A 17,636-nucleotide genomic window follows, 5' to 3' on the forward strand; every position below is an offset into this window, starting at 1 on the left:
CATGTTTATCATGTTAATTTACTGGATAAATTAAATAAATACAATGCAAAAAAGTTTTTATGCTAACAAATAAATATTAAATACTCATATAATAACACATCCAACAGAGCTTATGAACTGCATTGTAAAATTTCAACACACTAATAGCTGAATAAATAACAAAACTGTTTAACAAAAGCATTTAAACAGCATGAAGTGGTTCGGTTTTGTTTGTGCAGTTCTTTTAATTAGACGACCCCCTTCATTATTGACATTTGTTTCCATATTTTGCCTTCTATAAATCCTTCTTATTTAAGGAACATGTGGAGCAGTTTAGTGTGAAAGCGAGCGCTGGAGTCCAGGAGGATGCAAAAGGTCTGGAAAGTCTCTCTGTCTTCAAAGTTGTTCCCTGGAGACAGAGAATTGTTGTTGACATTTTTAAATGCTTTTAGGACGTGTTGGAGCTTTTTTCTGGGGCAATGTTACTGCATCTACAACCATATAGAACCATAAGAAATGAAAAGAAAATATGTTTTAAAAATCTGCAAGCAAAGTCAGTAGAAGTTCAAGTTTACAACAACCAGCTTTATTTTCTTTTTACTGGTAGATGCAGACTAGATCTCTCTTATTTTCTGACTTTTCCCTATTATCAGCTTTCTCTGCTTAAAGATGGCTGACTTATTCACATGAATAAATCCATTTCAATGTGGCTGTCCAATTATACCATTAGGAATTAGCATGAGTGAAGCAGAAAAGAAAGGCTGGATCCAGTCAAAGACAAATTAAGCTCTTATGTAATGGCTTTCCACTGAGATAATGCAAAAGAGGAGGTGAAGCTAAATGTCGTCTGTCTGAACACTCACACACCCACACACACACTCACTTGAGCAAGGTCTAAAAACAATTCCTCTACCTTTTCTCATTTTATTTTTGTAAATATTGAGTAAATTTCTGAATACTAATCCTAAATCTGGACTTGGAACAATGGTGTAAAGGGTGCAATATTCCTACTATATATTCCAATATACATATAGGAATTAATCATTTTATCAGATATTTTTATCTTCTATTTCTATATATATAACTATATAGATATAGGAATATATAACATTCCCAGTATATATTTTAGTAGGAAATATATTCCTGTTTAAGCTGCTTTAACCCACCTGCCACAGAGGACTCGTAGAACTCTCTCGTGACTTCAGAGAACATGTTCTCCAGGTGCTGGATGAAGGTGAACCTCTCTGGCGCCGTGCTGAACACCTTGCAGATCTGCTGAACCAGCTTCACCGCCCAGCTCATGTGGTAGCCGTCCTTCTCGCACACCTGAACCAGGAGAGGAACAAACACAGCATGAGACGGAGCGATTAGCGCCTGCTTACCAACACATGCAAGCCTGCCGCAATAAGCAATCAATTAATTCGCAGGATAAATAAAATGAGCTCAATTATTTCCATTTTAAAGATTAATATTTTATTATTTTTGTTTACAAACGTCAACATATATTTTATTTAGGGTTTTGGTTGTGTGTGGGTTAGTTTTACATAAATTTTTATATAAAAAATTTATATGAATTACATATTTATATTTTTTAAATGTCTAGACATTTTATCTTGATTTTTATATATGTATGTAAATATATATATATATGTATACATATATATATATATATATATGTATATATTTTGTTTTATTGAGGATATTTAAAATGTCTTACTGTTCATGTTAAGTTAAAGGTTATTTGTCTTTGACAGACCAAACTTGCATTATTATCCAATGATCAATATATTACTTGAAAATGGTCTCAAAACAAAATTTGTTACTGTTTGTTCATGTTACCAAAGAATTTAATTATTTTCTTTTTGACACACAAAAAAGATGTTTTGTGTTATGATTTGTTTATTCTGTTTGACTTTAGTTGCTTTGTCACAAAAAGATAAGTTAGGAAAATTTACACTAAAATTAAGACACCAAAAATAAGCACTATTGTTGCTTCCAGATGGGCAGGTCTGAATATTTTAAAATCTGTACAAAAAAAAAAAATTAAATTTTCACATACATTTTCTCAGATTTACAAAAAGAGAAAATATCCAGTAGGTGGAAATAATGTGGCTGACACTGTCCTGTCATTGCCAGAGGACAGACCCTTCCGACAACAAAAAGAGCGTAGCAAGGTGTCCCGAACAAATCAGATGACGAGTGTTTGTTCAGTCCTAGTTCTCCTCTGAAGGCCGAGTTCATCTCCAGATAAATCTGTGGTCTCACCAGGATGATATGAATGATGACCCTGGAGATCTCGTCCAGTCGTCCATTGAGGGCCTTGCTGGCCAGGAAGGTGTAGCAGAGGCTGCTGCCGCACAGAACCAGCAGGCGGGCCACGTTCTCCAAGTACCACGGCTGGGGGATGACTGCAAATCAAACATGCACACGTCACCGTTTTGCAGCTAATCCTTCAATTACCTGAAATACTGTCTAATTTCAAATCAGTAATAAAATATTTTCCATAAAATCCTGATGTAAAATACCAATGAGCTCCTCCAGGATTGACAGCACTGAGTCGGTGCTCCAGCCTTTGACTTGCAGTGTGCCCGACAGCATCAGGATGCACTTGGCCAGATCCCACAGCGCGCTGTGCGGCAGACCCCGGTCCACCAGATCCTCCCAGCCCAGAACACCTGCAGGGAGGACAGGCCGTATAAACGTCACACACCACAGAAACCATCAGAACACTTTCACCTTCTGCAATGTAACTGCATTATCTAACAATCAGTGAGTACTTACTAGTTACATTTACTTCAATAATTGTGTTTCCTAATTAGTTAAAACACCGCAATTGTGAAATTGTGTTTTTTCTGAATATCGCTAATGTTATAAAACACAACTCTTCTCTCTTAAAGAAACTGATGTACTTTCTTAAGTCTGTTTCATTATTTTGTGGCAAAATTCCAAACAATTAGAAGAACTATTAGAAAGAATACCCAAATATATTCAGGGGTGGGTAGTAACTAGTTACATTCACTCAATTACATCTACTTGAGTAACCTTTTTTTTTTAAAAACATACTTTTAGGAGTATTTTTACTACTATTTTTACTGTACTTTTTATTTTTACTTGAGTAAGTTTTTATTCAGTGCGTAGAAAATCCAGAAATTTTACTCTAGAAATACTTCATGATAAAACAAATATGCTTTAAACAGAAAGACACAGACCTGCAGTTTTTATCCAAGTTTCATAAGATCTTTTATTGAAAGAAACTGATTTGGAAAAATTTTCTTCTGCCTGATTTTGTTATTTTTGTGTTACATATATGAATTATTGTCATTTTCATCCTTAAAATACCAAAATTTCCTTTTAACTTTATATTGTTTATCTCAGGAAGAGTCAGCGCTCCATCCAGCTGCAGCCTGTGGCAGAGTTCACGCAGAACTGTGGATTCACAGGAGGAGATTTACCTGGGTCTGACAACCTTCATCCGTAATGTTTCTCCTCGCTTCCTTCTGTGGGTTAACTCACTAGCTACCGGAGTTAAATTGGCTCCCACAGATCACACCCGTTAACGATCGTTCTCCTCGTTTCCACAACATGCCTGTAACATCTGCCCAGGTCAGGATTTTGCGTCTCGAGTTAAAAGTTGCAAAGGAGATATTTTTATCTTCTATTTCTTTTACTAAGCCATTAGTAATTAGAAATTTTTTTAGTGCTTATTATATTCATGGCAGCAGATTTCAGTATCTCTCATAGTGTGGATAAATTATTTTACAGCATTTAATCATTTCAGCAGCCTGAAAGAGTCTGACATGTCCTAAAAATGTCGACACCCCAACACTTTTAGTCGCTCTGCTGTCTAAAAGTGACCTCACCCTCATGCAGTAAAGGTCCAAACAGGATGAACAGTAGGTGGGCTTGGCTGACCAGCGGCCACGGCTTCAGCAGCTGAACCAACCAGAACTGTCCATCTGGCTGGTTCTGGCATGGGTCCAGCAGAACTTTACGGCAAAACAGACGGAGCTGCAGCTCCTGGTAGCGCTTCAGCCCTGAGAACAAATACATTTACTGCTTTTTTAAAAAGGAAATTTCAGATTTTGCCACATTACGACCAAATACTTATCTGTGCTTAGGCCTGTAATGATCAATTGTCCCAATAATTACTGCAATAAACAATAAAATTATTGTTTTGAGATAATGGAATAATAATCAAGTTCGTCCTCTTAAAGAGCTATAAACTTTCGTTTTTGTGAACCATACACATTAACGAACCATATGATTATTTTTAAATATAGGTAAAATTAAATGTTCCTCTCCATTGATTACACAAAACTGATCACTTATTGGCAGATTTTCCACACACTCAAGGGAACGCACCTGGTTTTGTGGTGAGTAAAGCTTCAGTCTTAAGCAGGAGGTTTGTTTGTTCACAAAGAAAGCAGAACACTCTGTGGCACTCCAGCTCATCCCATCCTGCAATCAGGGTCTGTGAAGCAATCAGTGTAAAATCACAATTATTACCCACATCACCCCATGTTTGTATTAAATTATCGACTGAATTGCTGAATCTGATTTTAGGTATTATGACACAGCACAAAAATGAAAGATGGATTATTTATTAAATGGGTAAATATGTGAAATTAAAACATTTCTGTAGCACCACGTCACTTTAACAAGCAGACTGTCTCCACAAATGTAACCTCCTTTAATTAATTTATGTTTTTATTTACATTTTTCACAGAATACCCAGCTTTTAGAAACAAGGCACTCACCTGGAGCAAGACGCCATATCGGGAGAAACCAGTGCAGTCTGGTGTAAAGCACTGCTCCAACATGAAGCAGGGTATCTAAAATGCCACATCATTTTATCAGCGACATAAGATGCTAATTATTTGTTTATATTACATTCAGGCTGAAAGGACAGAATCAGAAAGCCAGAAACAACAGAAAGAGTTGCTACTGATATGTTGCTCTCTTCTGAATACACTAAAACAAAAATACAGCAAGCTAAGACTGGAGAGCAAAACATTCTTTCAGACTTAAATAAATAATTAAAAAGCATGAGAAGAAAATAAAAAAAAGCCCACAGGGGGAAAAAACTGTTTTTCAGTCTAGTTGTTCTCAATCTTTGAGATTCTGTCTCTCCAGGTCAAGCTAGATGAAACATTTTTTAGTGCATTAAATACTTTTTTATATGGCACAAAGCTGAAATTTTGCAATCATCACTTACAGTATGTTCCTTTTCAAAAATGTCAGGATACAAAAAACAACATAAATTAAAGCATTTCAAAACTTTTCTCTCTTCATTGTAACTCTTCTGTAAAATTCAACATAAAAAGAAAACAAATCTTGTTGGCAAAAATAAAATTTCAGCATTCAGTGTATCATCATCCCACATCTTGACTTGGAAATATTTACTCAGTCTACCTTAAAAAATTATCTTCAAATCTCTCAGATGGTGAGAAAATCTCTCACCCTTGATCATCCAAAAACTTAAACCTATTATTTAGCTGTTTTTGATTTAAACTTAGACTGCTGTTGGTGTTGAGAAATGAGATCCAATTTCATTTTCACCTTCCTAGCAAACACGTCAAACGTTCTGAGGCGCCTCAAAAAAATGCTAAATGAAAAAGACTAAATGCTGCAACTGAAGTAAAAAATTTATCAACAAACTATTCACTCAAGGATGTGTGCACTTACAATATGTAACCAGGTTATTTTGCCGTTAAATGTATTATTTGTCACAAACCAGGCATTTTATTAAGGTTGTAAATAATTTTAAAATACTAATAATGAATCAGAACATTCAACTACACCGTGTCCTCTTTCCTCTTTTCATTCTTACCTGTGAAAACTTGCTAAATATGAACTTTAACCTGTCTTTTGTGGGTAGGAGAAGGGTACACCTCTTGAACAACAATCCTGAAATGTGAAAAAAAAGGCTTGAAAAAATAAAAACAGAAGATATAAAGAGAGAGAAATAAGTTTAGCTTACAAAGTGAGTAAATTACCCAGGTGTCTGTAGTGCTCCAGCGTGGATCTTTGTTCTAACAATGTGGGGTTGTGAAAGCTCTGGATGATGGTTTTATTCCTCCAGGCCTGGGAGGAGATGTAGCTCACAACACAACTGGTGAGTTCCTTTGAAACCATGCTGAACACGCTGATGTCCACCACTGAAACACACACAAGTTAAAAAAAAACATCATATTGTTTTACATTTAAAAGAAGCAAATGTTACTAATAAAATGTACACTGGTAAATGACGTTTTACAAGTCCAAAAGACTTTTAAAACATCGTTCTGGAGAATAATCTGCTATATCATGGTTTCCCCCAGTGCATTATAAGTCTGGGGGGCCACCGGGCTTTACTTGTGCCTCCACCAGGCTTAGCATTGCTTATTTATTTAACTCTTTTTAAAATGTTTGCATTTTTTTAAGATTTTATAGTTGGTATTCAGGTGTTACTCTTCCAATCTTTCAATAACACATGATTATCAAGTGATATTTTCAAATTTCCTGTCAACTTTCAACATTTTTTAACTTAAAACATAACGAGCTGCTGGAAGAATGACTGCTTTAGCACCAAACCACCAGGCTTAGCAAGTTTTTTGTACATCATAACAACAGAAACAAAGACATTAAGTATATCCAGTAAAACTTGTAAAATGCACAAATACTAAACTTAGGCATATTTTGATAAAAACTATATATTTTGATAAAACTATATGCCTAAGTTTAGGCATATCTTGATGCCTAAACTTTGGCATATTTTGATAAAACTACAACTGAATTAGACGCTTAAAAGCTAATTCAGTATCACCACAACATAATACTTTAGCATTAAATATATTACTTTTGAATAACTGAACTTGGGGCTTTAAGAGACAATACTTCAGTGACTTAATATTTAACAGTGGATGAATATTTGATTTGTGTATTATACTGTTATCTTTCTTTTTGAGTTACATACAGTAGAAAATCATAAAGAAATCAACACAAATATTAATCAGGTGAATATTTTCATTAAGTGTGTATGATTACTGTCCTCCATGAATTAAATTACTACCATAAATTACATTTTTCAACAATATTGCTATTTAATTAAACGCATTTGTAGCCTATATCTGTCCGTGCTGCTTTTCCAGGAATGTACTCATAAATGTGAGATATTCTTTTAATAATTTAACGCCATTTCTATTATAAGTCTAACGGATGTGTTAGTATTGTGGGTTCAGCGCTTTACACGCACCGGACATTTGATCCAGGATCATGTGGAACACCTCAGCAGGGAGGCCGTTGAAGAAGCCCGCGGCGGAGGTGCACTGGCTGCGGGTCATGACGGTTCTGACGGGCCGAGGCCGCTGGGGAGTCTTCAAATGATGAGACTTGCGTGTCCAGGAGCACTTCCTAGCATTGTTGGTTGTTTTTCTCACCTTTATCATTCCTGATAACCTTACTGTATTTAAACAAGTTGATCAAATTCAAGCTAAACGAGTTTTGACGACGTTGAAAGGAAGCTAGCAACGCAACATCAATAGCTCCGTAATTAAGACAAGCTAACAATGCTAACAAGACTAAAACATTACATTCAAAGTTGTTCACTTTACGTGTTGATTAAGTCTCGTAGTGACTGTCATACTTAACAGAATACACTGTTAATATTTAAAATAATCTGACCTGTTTGCTAAAAAATGTCAAATAAAATATGAAACCGGCAATAAAGTCAGCTGAGTACTAAAGTTGCTATCTAATGATACATCTCAGCACAACGGCGCGAAAATGGCTGACTTTCATCTTTGCAGCAATTAGGACAAAAAAAACATTGGGCAGTCATGAAACCTCTGTACTCTTATATAAACTAAAATCAAACAAAAATATTTAGTTATATAAGCAGATGTATATGGAAGGTTTGTCATTTTACAGAAAAAGGAAACATATTTCATAATTTAAAGTCATGACTATGGAATTAAAGCTGCTAGATTCAAAGTCACACTTTATGGAGAACAATTAGTGCCAGAAAAAACGCAAAAAGTCTGATTTTAATCTCATATTTCAGATACCATAATCCTGACTTCAGTTTCAGAATTCTAACTTTTACACAGATAAGCACAGTTGTGGAGGCAAATGCAAACAGCGAAGCAAAGCTAATTCAAGAGGAACATGTCCGATTCAAGAAATTTATTTTTTACAAATGTTTATTACCTATTTTGAGATTAAAGTCAAAATTCTGGGATTAAAATCAGAATTCTAAATTTAAAAAAATTCTGAGGAAAAAAAAGTGAATATTTTGAGAAAAAAGAGAATCTGAATTTCTAGATGTTTAGTCTGAATTTTGAGATTAAACTTAGAATTCAAAAAAACATCAAAATGCTGAGATTAGATTCAAAATTTTGAGAAAAAAGTCAGAATTCTTAGAAAGAAATATCAGAAATTCTAGATTTGAGTCAAAATACTAAAAAAAATTAGAATTCTGTCAAAATTCTAAATAAAAAGTCAAAATTTTGAGACTAAATTCAAAGAAAAAGTCATAATTCTGAGAAAAATCAAATCTGATTTTCTAGACTTGAGTCTGAATTTTGAGATTAAAAATCATAATTCTAAAAAGTTTTGGGGAAAGAAAGCAAAGTTCTGAGAAAAAATATCTGAAAGTTTAGATTTGAGTCAGAATGAATAATTTTTTGTAAGGGCCTAATCCGTTTTAGTTTATGATATTCATATTATTTATTCAAAGTGATATTCAAAGTTATTACAATTAAAATCATAATTAGGAGAATAAGATTAAAAGCACATCCTTTTGATTCTGACAGTCATAACGATGAATTTCAGTCATATTCATGATACCCATATCATGAATATGTCATTAATTGTGACTTTCAAAGTCACAATTATTAAACTGACATTCCTAATTATTAGCTTCAAAACAATAGCTGTCATTAATTGTGACTTTCAAAGTCACAATTATTAAACTGACATTCCTAATTATTAGCTTCAAAACAATAGCTGTAACACAGAAAATCACAACTTTTAAAGATTCTGAAACATACTAAATGAAAGGATCTTGAATTAATTTATGTGTTTGTTGATCAGGTGTGAATAAAGTGCAGCTTTCCCGTCATTTAAACCCTTATAAAGGATTGCCTGTCCACATCTTCGCAGTAGTGTTGCAGTGTCACCCTCAAGCGCTGAGAGAAGCAAACCCACTATATGCTCAGCTGCTAATCACAGGATTATTCTGTTTAACTAAGACTATTAAGTGTTCCACTTTCAAATGGCGTCTCCCACGGGCAGACCTTGGAGAGGATGATCCCTCCGCCGCAGGGATCACACAGACAGCCGAATGCTCCCTGAGCGACCCAGGGGAAGGGCTGAGAAAATGCCTTTGTACGGCAACAGGATGTCACGGTAGTCTACGCTCGGGACACAGACGAAGAAAGAAGGATGAACATCGGGAAGAAGACCTCATCTGGCTTCTTATACCGCACATAAATTCAATCAGGTAAACTTTCTGCACCTTATGCTGCTCTGCTCTGCTGCTGACTGTTTTTACTGTTTTAAAGTTGTGAATCACGTCTGTCGGACGCTCTTAATCTCCAAAAAGAAGTGAGGACAATTTTTCTTCTGTGTGGCGCTGCATGGCAACACTTCTCTCCAAATGTGACATTGGCGCTTTTCATCTGCTTGGGACTGTCTCTCAGGCCGTCTCTTACATGATGTAGCAGACACTGATGGACATAATGTCAGTGATCACGCTGATGATATCGAAAACTGGCCTGTCACGTTGCTGACAGTCCTGCAACTCTGGCAAATGGATATGTTGCTTGACAACTAAGATGACACAATCAGAGCGGAGCTTGTCCTGACGGTTATTTCAAACATTTTTGGGTGACTCAATCATCTGTACCCATTTAAATATGAGGTGGGTAGAGTACCCGAAAACTCTACAAGTAAGAGTAGCACTACTTCATTTTTACTAAAGTGCTGCGTAACAAAAAGAAAAATTATGTCATCAGGCTGACCAAAATATAAAGTTATTAGGAAATTTTGGTATTTTAAGGAACAGAATGACAATAATTTATATAAGTAATAAAAAAGTAACAAAATCAGACAAAATACAATTTTTCCAAATCAGTTTCTTTCAATATAAAACTGATTAAGGTGTGTGAATTATTGGTTAAAACGACCCACGTGTGCAGAAGCACGTAAATATCACACATCAGCACTCTGTTTACAGGAGCACTAATGGATGAAACTGCTTATGGGTCGATTATAAAGTTATTCTGCAATCAAGCCGACAGAATTGTTACAAAATCATAAAAAGGAAACTAAGACAAAATAAAGCACAAAATTGGCTGTGGATAAGTCTGTTTGGTTTTGAAGTCAGAAAGAGAAGTGATTTGATTGTGATGTGATGCTCTTCCCTGACTCAGATTTCTTTCATAATTTCATCATAATTTAATCTGTTAATCTGTTGAAAACTATCGGATATGTTTCCATTTTAGTGCCACATATGGAAGTATGATTAAACTCAAATGAAGGAGTCGGATATGGGTTGATTATGGGCAACAAATTTGATTTGAGTGACATTTGTCTCTGCTGTGTGAATGTAGCAACATATTTTCAATGAATTTTACGTCTTTACTTTGATTGGTCCCTTTTGATACATGAAAATGATTTGATTCAAACCATTTAATTGTAGCTTTAAATCCCTGCTCCAATGTCAAAACCTTTTCTTCCAGGATTGTAGCTTCATTCATCTTCCCATCAAATCACACCTTCTTATCTATCCTTCCCTAAAGAGGGGACTACCACAGCATAACTCTGCCACCACCATGTTTCAACATGAGGATTGTGTGTTCAGGGTAATATGCAGTGTTAGATTGGCCAAAAGGTTTTATTGTAGTCTCGTATATCATCCTTTAAGCTTTTTGGTTTTGTTTCTGACATTTCTGTTGTGATTCCTTGGTCTTCATGATGCTGTTTGTTCACTGATCTCTAAAAACTCTTAAAAAACACACAGCTGGACTCAATTTATTAATTAGGTGAAAGCAGGTGACATCACTGCAATACTTTTATGGATTTCAGAGTAAAAGGGGCTGAAGACAAACCCACACCACATGTTTCAGAGTTTGTTTACTTTGGGGGTTTTGTTGGTTTTTTTTGCAAAAATCTAGTATTTTCCTTCCATTTCACATTAATAAAGTTTGTGGTTGGGACTTGCCTAAATGTGGGAAGTAAATTAATACAAACACTCTAGCAGGAAACTGTTATGTTGTTAAACTGGGCTGAACTCATGGTGTGAAAGTGAGACAAGATTCTTGTCACAGCTTAGCTTTTGTTCCTGATGATTTCCTGTCATGCCTTCAGTGTAGTCGATCATTAAGTAACAACAAAAGGCCTTGTGTCACTGAGATTTTATCCAAGCAGTGCCAGGTCTAACAGAAAAAATAACCAGGCTTTGCAAAGAGCCTTTGTTCTCTGAGGAAGTCAAGACAATGAATTTGTTCTAGTTTCCTTTTATTTGGAGATTAAACACAGTTTTCTGTCAATATTACTCAAATAAACATGCACTTTCCTTGTCATATTTTACTAAAAACATTTAAAAGGTAACAAGAGTAAATCATTAGAGCTTATTGATAGTTTAAGGTAGCCTGGGCTACAAGTTGTATTACTTTTACTTCTCTGTTTGGAAATGTGTAACAGAGTTTCAGACCGTGCAATCCCTGGAAATAATCCAACCTGACCCAAAATTAAACCAATTTCTGTGCTTTTTCTATTATAACAGTTCTGGACCCAGCAGCTAGAATCTGTCTGCAGATAATTCAGGGATAAATCATTAAGTAAGAACAAAAGTGCTTGTGTCACTGAGATTTTATCCAAGTAGTGCCAGGCCTAACACAGAAAAAATAACCAGGCTTTGCAAAGAGCTTTTGTTCTCTGAGGAAGTCAGGACAATGAATTTGTTCTAGTTTCCTTTTATTTGGAGGTTAAACACAGTTTTCTGTCAATATTACTCAAATAAACATGCACATTCCTTGTCATATTTTGCTAAAAACATTTAAAATGAACAAGAGTAAATCATTAGAGCTTATTGACAGTTTAAAGTAGAAAGGAGCTATAAGTTTTATTATTTTTACTTCTCTGTTTGCAAATATGTAACAGAGTTTCAGACAGTGCAATCCCTGGAAATAATCCAACCTGACCCACAATTAAACCAATTTTTGTGCTTTTTCTATAACAGTTCTGGACCCAGCAGCTAGAATCTGTCTGCAGATAATTCAGCCCCTCACCTTCAAACGCCCTGCAGAGCGGTGAAATAAGTTCACCGACTTAAAGTTGTGCTCTCAGCTCAGGTGGGTTTCTGTAAATGTTTAATTTCGTCTTTTTCCTGAGGTGTGGCGAAGAGCTTAACAAATATACTGCTGTGGTTTTGGCCCTCCAGAGGAGAGAGCGTTTACCAGGTGAAGCTGAACGCTGCTCTCATTAGTCACACATGCAGCCACCTGCCACTCACCAGAGACCGACGACGCCGGAGCGCTGAAAGTTTCCACAGCTATTTCTGCACACGTTCAGAAGAGACACTGGAGGAATGGCTCGGGCTCCGTGACCGGTGGTAAGCTCGGAGGAACATGCTGCTGCTCCGGGGACGATAAGACGAGTAATCCTGACTGAATTTCTGCCCTGGGAACTGTAAGTAATCTTGTGAGTGTGTCTTATTTTTGTTGAGTGGTTTTTGCACATTTGTGAAATAATCATCACCTGCAGTGGTATGAATGTCTTCCTACTGAGTGATTTTAACTACTAACTTTGTCACTTTTCAGTTCCAGCGCTTCGATCATGGCCAGCATGGCGGTCCAGCTCCTCGGCTTCTTCCTAGGACTTTTGGGCTTTGTAGGAACCATTGTCGCAACTTTGCTCCCCCACTGGCGCAGCACAGCCTACATGGGGTCCGACATCATAACAGCCACCGCCTACATGAAAGGCCTGTGGATGGAGTGCATCTGGCACAGCACGGGCATTTACCAGTGTGAGCTGTACCGATCTCTGCTGGCGTTGCCCCCTGACCTGCAGGTACTGAAGGTTTATCCACATGACTTGATCATTGCAAAAACACAAAATCTTACCAAGTACTTTTAGTCCAGTTTTTAGAGCAAATGTCTTAGTACACTTGAAATAAGAGAAAACTAACGTACAAGTAATTTCTCGGCAAGATATATGAGCTTCTTTTAAGTCAATAATTCCCTAATATGGACAAAAAAGTTCCATTGGTAGATTTTTTTTACTTATAACAAAATATTTTCCCATATTTTAGTGAAATAATCTTCCAATGGAACTAGTACTTTTTAATTAATATTAAAGAACTGTTGACTTAAAACAAGCTCCTATATCTTGCTGAGAAATACATACATGCATAGATACTAATTGTACATTAGTTTTCTCTTATCCCACACGTACTAAGATATTGGCACTAGAAACTGGACTAAAAATACTTTGTAAGATTTTGCGTTTTTGCAGTGATGTTACTGTGAGAACCAAAGATGTACTGAAAGGCTACACTGTTTAAAAAGACAACCACTTTTTTCCTCCTCTGTCTTAAATTAAGAGTGTTTTCAACATCAAATAATCCGGTAGACTCGGTTTGATTGGGGACAAAAGTTGCAACAATTATTATGTTTTCAGCTGGTATGGTTTGCTTTCACACTGCATTGTGTCAAACAATCCAAACCCTTTGAAAAACCTCTTCCACCCTACACCCTGTGGGGGCGCTGCACCAAATAACCAAAAACCCCCAAAGAAGCGTCACTTTTTAGCGGTTGTAGGATTTCTCTTTTGACTCTGGTTAAATATTTCTCCCCGTAGAGCTAGACGTGCGCATTTGTTTTCTTTATTTACCCAGAATGCCCTGCACTACAGTTTGTTTCCTGCTTTTGGAGCGGTCTCCGGTCTGCTTGTGTCCGCATATGCTTTCGAACTGCGCCAGAGTTCACTTCACCTGAACCGAGATCTGTTCAGAGTTTGATTCACTCCAAACGAGCCAGACATTGTAGAAGCTAGAAAAACTAAAATTCTTTTGTCTGGGCGGTTAGTCAGCTTTGTCAACTTTTTTTGATTGGGGACAAAAATTGCAACATTTGTTAAATTTTTCAGCTGGTGCGGTTCGCTTTCATACCACACTGTGTCAAGACACACCAAACTCATTAAAAAACCTCACCTGTGGTGACGCTAAAGTACGAACCACTGATGGAAGCGACATGAAATCCTCAGAAAAAGACATGAGTGCAACTTCATTCTTCACAAAATGTAAACGAAAATGGAGTTGCGTCCGATTTTAAATGTGAAGTGGTAGCATCATGTTGTGTGGGCGTTTTTCTGCATGAGGAGCTGTTGCTCTTCACCAAAAAGATGGAAAGAACCTTAGTGGGAAGCATTGGAGCCAAATCGCAATACTGGATCTTCAGATTCTTCAGTGTGTTTACATCTGAAACCAGAAGTTTACATACACATAAAAAAAAAAACACTTAAACTTTTTTTTTTTACCATGTAAGGCTAAATCAGGCGAAACTTCTCGTTTTAGATCGGTAAATTATTTCTACTTGCCAATAAGACAATATGTTTATATATTTTTAATACTTTGCAAAAATCTGAAAAGAATTCACATGATCATAATGGGGTATTTGTGTGTAGACTTTTCAGAAAAGATATTAATTTAATGCACTTACAAGAATACTTTCCATATTCACTGTATTGTGAATGTTTTAGTTTAAATGGAGAAAGGTTTATCATGTCGGAAAATATTTTACATTCAGACTTTGTATATTTCGTACAATGCCTTCGAGTGCAAAGAAAAGCACTTCCAAATCAAAACTATTGTTATTATATGTTTATCAGTGAGTATTAGCAGTCAAACAACACAACTGCTTTCAGAAAATATGAGCTAAAAACTCCCCAAATATCACAGTTAATTACTTTGAGACTTTCAAGCAAATAAAGCATAAATCAAATAAAGAACACACAAAAACTGCATAATGAGTCTGTTACATGTCTATTGTTGAATTAATTAGTCCCCTAGTGTGTCTTTTCGTTTTGTTCTGCTAAAATCAGTGAAGATCTGAAGACTCACCTGATTTTATTTTAGGTATTATTACTTTGTTTAGACATTGAGCAACTGATTTGTTGTTTTTGCTCCAAAGACCGATTCATTAGCTCCATGTCAGTACTAAGAAAACACAGAAAAAACTGTCACTTAACTAAGATGAATCACACTGCATCAAATAAATAACTTCTCTTATTATATTTTGGTGTCACTACTTAGGAAAATGGTAACTTTAAATGTGAAATGTAGGTGGGTTTGGGAGGAAAAATGTGAAATACAAAATGACAGTGTCTGCTTTATTAGAGAATGAACTTTCAAACTTTAGACTTTGTTTATTTTTTATAGGCTGCTCGGGCTCTCATGGTGCTCTCCTGCATCTCCTCCGTCTTGGCCTCTCTGGTGGCTGTAATGGGGATGAAGTGCACCCACTTTGCCCAACATTCAGTGGTCAAATCCCCCCTGGTCCTCAGCGGTGGGGTCGGTTTCCTCTGCGCCGGCCTCCTCTGCCTCGCCACCGTTTCTTGGACCACCAACGACGTGATCATGGATTTTTACGATCCCTTTCTTCTCAGTGGGATGAAGTACGAGATCGGCTTGGCTGTGTATCTCGGCTACGCCTCGTCCTTCCTCAGCATGACCGGTGGACTGGTGCTGTGCTGGAGCAGCAGAGAAAGGTCGCAGGGTCGCCTCCGTGCGCAGACACATCAACCTTCAGCTCCTCCACCTCCCTTCAACAACCTAAACCCCCCTGCTCCTCTCTACAGGCCTCCTGAGGCGCTGAAGGACAATCATGCACCCTCGCTTTGCTCCCTTTCTAGCAGTGGATATCGGCTTAATAACTATGTCTGAAAACATGGAGATAATAACACATATCTTTAAAAAAAAAACACCATGTCAAACCAAAAGAAGAATACCTAATTTTTCTGCTTAAAGACTCCGTTTTGAATTGAAAGCAAAACTCTTGAATTATTGAGCTTTTAAGTAAAGGAACTGGAGCGCTTGTCCTGTTGTGATGCATCAAATTGGCCAGTAGGTGGCAGCACGTTACAGGAAACAGAGAAAAAAACGGGCTGTTGAAACTCCAGTTTCTGCAGCACTGAATACATACAGTAACTGTCCTGTCACTTTCCTCTTGTGGCCTTTTAGTCAAAACTAAAATGTTCACAGTCATTTATCTATTTCATTTACATCACAATAAAATAAACATCTATTGGTGAAGATTAACACGTTCTCCTTGATGAAATACATTTGGTTAAAAATGTTTTTTTTTTTAACAATGTCAAAAGTAAAGTTTGGCACAAGTCATGTAGAGTTAAACAGCAAACTAGACTTTTTAGGTCATGCAAAACGCTGTCATTTTCACAAATAGAGTCTTTTGTTTTCTCAGAAGTAAATGTTCATCCAATTTAGTTTTTTTAACATTTGTTCTGTTCTTTCTTTAGCTTCAGCAAATATGAAATAAAACTATGTTAATAGGTATACTTCTGCTGAGACTTTAAATTTAGAGTCAACTGGAAGAAATGGAGACTGCATCTTGTGGGGTGATGGCTTTCCTTTGTTCTTTAACTCCAGTAAGTATCACATTTGAATCCCTTTTTTGGGCATTTTCATTAAATTCGGTTTATTTTTACAGCACAAATTCAAAACATTTGTCATCTAAATGCACTTTATAAATCAAAAAGTCATTTCAAATCAATCATGCAGACAGATTCAAAGTAAAGCAGAAGCATTTCAAACCGATTGTAGTTGTCCAACTAACTTATTTGAAAATATTGTTTGTAAAAGTTAAGTTTTCTGTCATTACAAGAAAATAACTTATGAGGATGTCCTTTTACAGATGTTCTTAAATTTTATTACCATTTTGTTTCCTTAAGACTTTCTAATTCTCCTAATATCCCTGTGATATTTGCAGGAACCACTAGGTGGCAATAAAGATCTGCAGAGAGAGCAGTCTGTTACATCTCTGTACTGCATATGATGTAGCTTATGTTTAATTGTTGTTGATGTTTTTAGAAGTTTGTTTGTGGATATTGAATGATAATCACTTTATGCCTCCTTCTTCCTTCCTGTAACACTGTGGAAATGTTTCCGAGGTGTATTTGTGGAAAACCCTCCAATTAGAGGTGGCCTCTATCTGACCGACTGTCAGCCGCAAAGACAGGAAATTACAGGACAAACATGTCAACAGTCGCTTAATTTGTTTCTACCTGTCAGATGAGACTAACATAGAGAGATAACGAACAGCGAAAAAAGAAAATAAACACACCCACCCACAGAATTGTATTCACTTATGGGGTATGGTTGTTATTGAAGTTATTTATTATAAAGATTTTACCAAGATCTTCTGTCTCTATTGAGTCAGAGAGAAAGTAATTAAACTAATTATAGACTAAACATGTACGTTTATCTAATAGTCTGATTTCGTGAATAAAGACAAAGTCTATCAGTGAGCAAATAAAGGTATAGTAAACGTCACAGTTTTTAACTCAAAATATGTTGAATATTCCCAGTTGGGATATTTAATCACATCTAATATAGTTTCCATGCTAAAAAAAATAAAAGAGAAATCTGCTAAACTGTT

At 36.2% G+C, this 17,636-nt stretch overlaps 2 protein-coding genes across 2 annotated transcripts; one reads left to right on the top strand and one right to left on the bottom strand.

The window, feature by feature from the left end:
• Nucleotides 1-132: 132 nt before the first annotated feature.
• Nucleotides 133-7,406, bottom strand: fbxo47 (F-box protein 47). The gene is made up of 10 exons (XM_005807681.3): nt 7,214-7,406; nt 5,976-6,137; nt 5,810-5,886; nt 4,737-4,811; nt 4,342-4,450; nt 3,840-4,013; nt 2,505-2,654; nt 2,245-2,387; nt 1,146-1,305; nt 133-388 (listed from the first exon to the last, which is right to left on the bottom strand). The coding sequence occupies exons 1-10, from the start codon at nt 7,404-7,406 to the stop codon at nt 288-290; spliced, it is 1,344 nt and encodes a 447-aa protein (XP_005807738.2). The 3' UTR covers nt 133-287.
• Nucleotides 7,407-12,179: 4,773 nt separating this feature from the next.
• Nucleotides 12,180-16,202, top strand: cldn14 (claudin 14). The gene is made up of 4 exons (XM_005807663.3): nt 12,180-12,314; nt 12,404-12,651; nt 12,783-13,032; nt 15,401-16,202. Exons 3-4 carry the CDS (start codon nt 12,799-12,801, stop codon nt 15,902-15,904), a joined length of 738 nt encoding a protein of 245 aa, XP_005807720.1. The 5' UTR covers nt 12,180-12,314; nt 12,404-12,651; nt 12,783-12,798; the 3' UTR covers nt 15,905-16,202.
• The last annotated feature ends 1,434 nt before the right edge of the window (nt 16,203-17,636 follow it).

This window comes from Xiphophorus maculatus, chromosome 7 (genome assembly GCF_002775205.1).
Source record: "Xiphophorus maculatus strain JP 163 A chromosome 7, X_maculatus-5.0-male, whole genome shotgun sequence".
Taxonomy (NCBI): Eukaryota; Metazoa; Chordata; class Actinopteri; order Cyprinodontiformes; family Poeciliidae; genus Xiphophorus; species Xiphophorus maculatus.